Source organism: Primulina eburnea, chromosome 5, assembly GCF_022965805.1.
Source record: "Primulina eburnea isolate SZY01 chromosome 5, ASM2296580v1, whole genome shotgun sequence".
NCBI lineage: Eukaryota > Viridiplantae > Streptophyta > Magnoliopsida > Lamiales > Gesneriaceae > Primulina > Primulina eburnea.
This window is the reverse complement of record NC_133105.1, coordinates 7892793-7897321: the sequence shown is the minus strand read 5'-3', so window position 1 is coordinate 7897321 and position 4529 is coordinate 7892793. Positions and strand designations below refer to the sequence as shown.

General features: G+C 36.4%; 1 protein-coding gene across 2 annotated transcripts; it reads right to left on the bottom strand.

The window, feature by feature from the left end:
- Positions 1-827: 827 nt before the first annotated feature.
- Positions 828-4529, bottom strand: LOC140832856 (uncharacterized). Of its 2 annotated transcripts, none has more exons than XM_073197097.1 (5): positions 4293-4529; positions 2709-2826; positions 2092-2188; positions 1788-1874; positions 828-1150 (listed from the first exon to the last, which is right to left on the bottom strand). In XM_073197097.1, exons 1-5 carry the CDS (start codon positions 4354-4356, stop codon positions 1016-1018), a joined length of 501 nt encoding a protein of 166 aa, XP_073053198.1. In that variant the 5' UTR covers positions 4357-4529; the 3' UTR covers positions 828-1015. The 2 variants fall into 2 exon arrangements, with proteins under 2 accessions (XP_073053198.1, XP_073053199.1); XM_073197098.1 differs by having other exon boundaries at positions 2709-2793; positions 4293-4480.

Genomic DNA, 4529 nt, shown 5'->3' with positions numbered 1-4529 from the left:
TAATGTAATTTGAAATAAGTATATCAAAATAAGAATCATGTCTAATGGTAAATATTAATGAGGAATTACATTGAAATTTGAAATGAAAAAAAAAATAAAAAAATCTGACCCAACAAGTTATAGCTAACTATATTTGATTAGATCATGTTCTGGAAACAAGATGGAATCAATCAGAGGTTGAACGAAGTGGGTCAACCTCTTTTTGGCTTATGCGCGAATTTCTTGAAAAACGAAGTCATGGACATGTAGGGTTATTTTTTTGCATGACCTTTCCTATAGTATCATCACCAAGATTTCAGCTTCTTGTAGGCGAGTTGCAACCAGGTAGACCTCGAACAGCCTTTATACTTTACTGATATTGTTTCTTTTGAAATGTCTTCATTGTTCATTTCCGACACACGTCAACTTTTGAAATGTCTTCATTATTTATTTCCAACACACGTCAAGGTGACACTACCGTTGAGTTATATCTCGTGGTCAATTTTTAGATCCATCATCTTATTTTCGATTTATCGAAGAAATACATAAATCTAAGGAATACCCAAATGTACACCTTTTGCCCCTCAAACTGCAGCAACGAGGAGAGAGGGCTTAAGGCCTGATAAAAGTTAAGCAGCTCTTTTAAATGTTAGGAGGAGTTATGGATTATGGGAAACAGAGATCGAAAAAAAAAATCACCGCACTAATAATAATAGTAATCCATTGATAGGTATATCACATATGTATGTGTGTGTGTGTGTGTTGTGAGAGAGTTAAATTCAAGTGCGACACGCGTGGCCAGGAATAACAGAACATGAAGGAAAAAAACATAAAAATGCGACACCATATGGCCAATACAACGTATTATTTCTGTAAATTGTATCAACTTTGACACGAAGCGTAACATGGGAAAAAGAAATCGAAGTATCGGCATTTATCAATGGAATGGATAGCAAGTAGAAAGTGGCATCTCCAGGTAAAACAGTCGCCCCCCAAAGCAAAGGTGCGTTTAGGTAACAGTATGAAAAACATAGCCTTAGATAATAGCTTCGATGTCGTCTGAACTCACTACGGATCCATTCGGCGGTTCGTCTGATCGTAACTGATTGGATACATTATCTATAGCAGAATTGAGCTGTTCGATCTTCTCAGCCAGTTTCTTGCGTTGTTTCTGTGGAGAGGAATGGCGCGCGAGTCAATGGTGGAATAATACAAGTAAGCATCTTCACACAATCAATTGATACATAAAGTGTTACGGCTTATATACGAATCAGAAGCAGTTTAATGACATAATATCGAGCTCTAGAAAGAAAACAAAAATGAAATTCTCATTTCTATCCAACAATTTTTTCTCGATATCTCTTCCAGGCTGCACGCATACTGGCAGGTAACAAGAATAAATGATACATCAATCTCAGTAATTACAAAAGATTTTAGTAGAATGCAGTTAGTCATGTTCATCACTCAACTCTTTCTTGTTTAGGGGTTTGAAGAGCAATCACTTTTGAATGATACAACTACAGGATTATGTTATAAAACTTGAACGAGATATTACACCTCCAAACAACGCATTTTTGGGTCAAAATGTCCGATCGAAGTATATGGTCAGCATGGTTACTGGCAACATATAATTGACATAGAAGCTAAGTGATTCATTTGCATTCATACCGAAGCATTTCAGGAAACTTGCTTTCTGCAAACCTCATAAAATCAAGTTATGAAGAAGTGAATAGGAATTTCTAGAACTTTTTTAACCAAAAAATTTCTACACAAACAGGGTTTACTCTGGAGATAAGAAAGCTGCTCACCTCCAAAGCTTTTTCTTCGTCATATATAAATTTGGGCAACTTTTTCATGAGATCCTTTTTATCAGTACCAGTAAAAGCCTTGCTGATCTGTGAAAGGGAAAAGGGCCAGTTGCATCAAAACGTAGTTGTCTTACACCTTGAAGTTGGAACAATCATGCATTTACGTAACAAAGTCTCAATGCAACAACAAAGACCATTGCTTCTAAGGTCATGATCGTTATGAATAATAAAATGAACATGAATGGCTCATAGAGAAAGCAGCTGGATGTAAAAACAATAGTCATTACTGTCTGAGAATCATCACCTGAGGTGCGTAGACACAACCAAGAGTGCCAACAATTAATCCCCCTAAAACAAATCCACCAACAAAGGCGCTTGCACCACTTTGCCTTCCACCATCACTGAGTCGAAAAATCCGACAAACTGTTAGAAACATCTCTTGAAATATAATAAAAATGTTTAGTATTATTCTTGCTACTCATTACCATTTTGACTTAAACCCCTGAATCAGTTTGAGACTGATCATCTCGTTAAAAATAAGTGTGGTCCTTCATCATTCATTGATAAGAACCTCATAAAGACAACAACAGTGTATACATTTTACATTATCAACCCTCTTGGCTTCCCTGGAGTGCTCCAGGGTCCAAAACATGTCATATAAGAGATGCTCCACGTTAAACTCAAACAAATTGAGAGGTGAATAGTAAAATAGCTGAAACTTTAGGACAAATTAGGGGAGTCCCAAGTGCTAACAAATATGCACAAAATTTATTTATTCCAATTTATTTATCCATATAAATAACTGTAAAGGTAGTTTGTGAGAAGAGGACAATCACAACTAACAACCACAATTAGAAGGTTAAATCAACTTTAATTCAGCCAGAGGCTAACAGCAATAACCATCGAAACTTAAGACAATACCCATAACTTGCTTGAACAGTGAGCATCCTTTTCCGGGATAATGATTTGCTAGTGCCCTTCAAACTAAAAGCCAAGTAGTTGTGGCCTGCACATTGGTCTCGTGACTTCAGAGAAGAACCTAACAAGGCAAACAATGTTGCATATACTTAATGATCATATAGTAATCATGTCAGCCAACATACTGCAGAGACTTTCAAGGTAAATGGTCAGCAAAAAAAATGAAAAATTGACATTATTTGATGGAATTATATTTTTCTGCATTTGAACTGTCATCAACTATTTTGTTCTCAAGCATCTCCACATGAAAAATTGAAAGGGCCTGGCAGAGAAGATAATTCAGACTCAAGCTTTTTGCAAGCAAGCAGTTTAGCACAAAAGAAGTGAGCGAATTTCAACTCATACAACTCAAGCCATGTCCTCATACTTGCTTTCAACGACATTATTACCCAAGATACAGTGTAATATTTCTTAAGTGTAAACAAAAGATAATAATAATGTGATGAGGTTCCCAGTGGAGCTTATATAATGGTTTCCTGGTCACAGTATCCAACCCTTAGGCAAATTTAATGAAGTAATGCTTCGCTTCCTCCAAAACAAGCCATTAAGGCATGCCCAAGGAGAGGAAAGAAAATACAATATTGCCAAAAGCTATTTCGAACAGTTAACAAAAGGGTGTACAAACAAGATGATTTATGATTTACACAATCTTTATCTAAAACATTCTTGAGTTATACTAATTTAATACATCATAGTGAGGTGTAAATTTTGGTTCTTCGTATACTGGAAGCTCATACATCTGCTACAAGATGAAAGGAATATTTGTGAACCACCATAATTTGAAGAATTTTATGTGGTATTATACAATGAAATCAAATTTCGTGGAAACAATTCCAGAAGATTCACCTTGTTCTCGTGGCACTTCCCCTTTCACACACACACCGCTAGTGAGGGATTAGAAATCCAAGCAATTACGGTATCATCCAATATTTTTTACAACATCCAGAGCAACGAAACACATGCACAAGCTCAAACTTACAAGATGCATAAATGAGCTCGAAAAGGGAAACTGTTTTAAACGTGACAAAAAACTGACTTCGCCTATCTTGCTAGCAGCACTCTTTACACTTCAGAAGCTAACACTAAACCATCCACTATACTGTTCGAATTCTGCACTCACGCCACATAGAGAGATCTAAGTCATACAACTCCGCTCATTACCTCTCACTTACTTCACCGGGACGCCCTTCGAATAATTTTATCGATGTAATTAATCTTTCAGATAAAAGATTGTGAAAACGGTACCTTAATCAGTTGCAATTCTGAACCAAATCAATAAATTTTGGCCCATACTATTAAACATTTAGTGCCAATACAATTCAACATTTCATCTTTAACCAGCTCAACAACCACCAATAAACTCTTTTCAAATATATAATATGACTGGCGAACGTAAAAACAATAACCAGGGGAAAAAAGCAAGCATAAAAAAAATTGAAGTTAATTCACTTCCAAAAAAAAATTCACCAATCAAAAGCATCGAAGAACACAACCAAGCCTAAAAATGAAAGGAATCAGTAGATTTACCGGACGATAAACGCAGAGCATCACGAGTTTTAGAAATCACGAACGGATTGGACAAAGCAGCCATTGTTGCAGCAAAAATCTCAGCGAAGAAACCCTCCGAATGTAAGCGAATAAATCGTAGTGAAGAAAAATAGGGAGCGGAGCTCGACGGTTAGTGAAATGGCGTAATCCTCTTGTCCTTTTATCCGTCGGTGAAATCGAAGCTGCATCGTAAATGCAACGTGGCATGAAAATGGA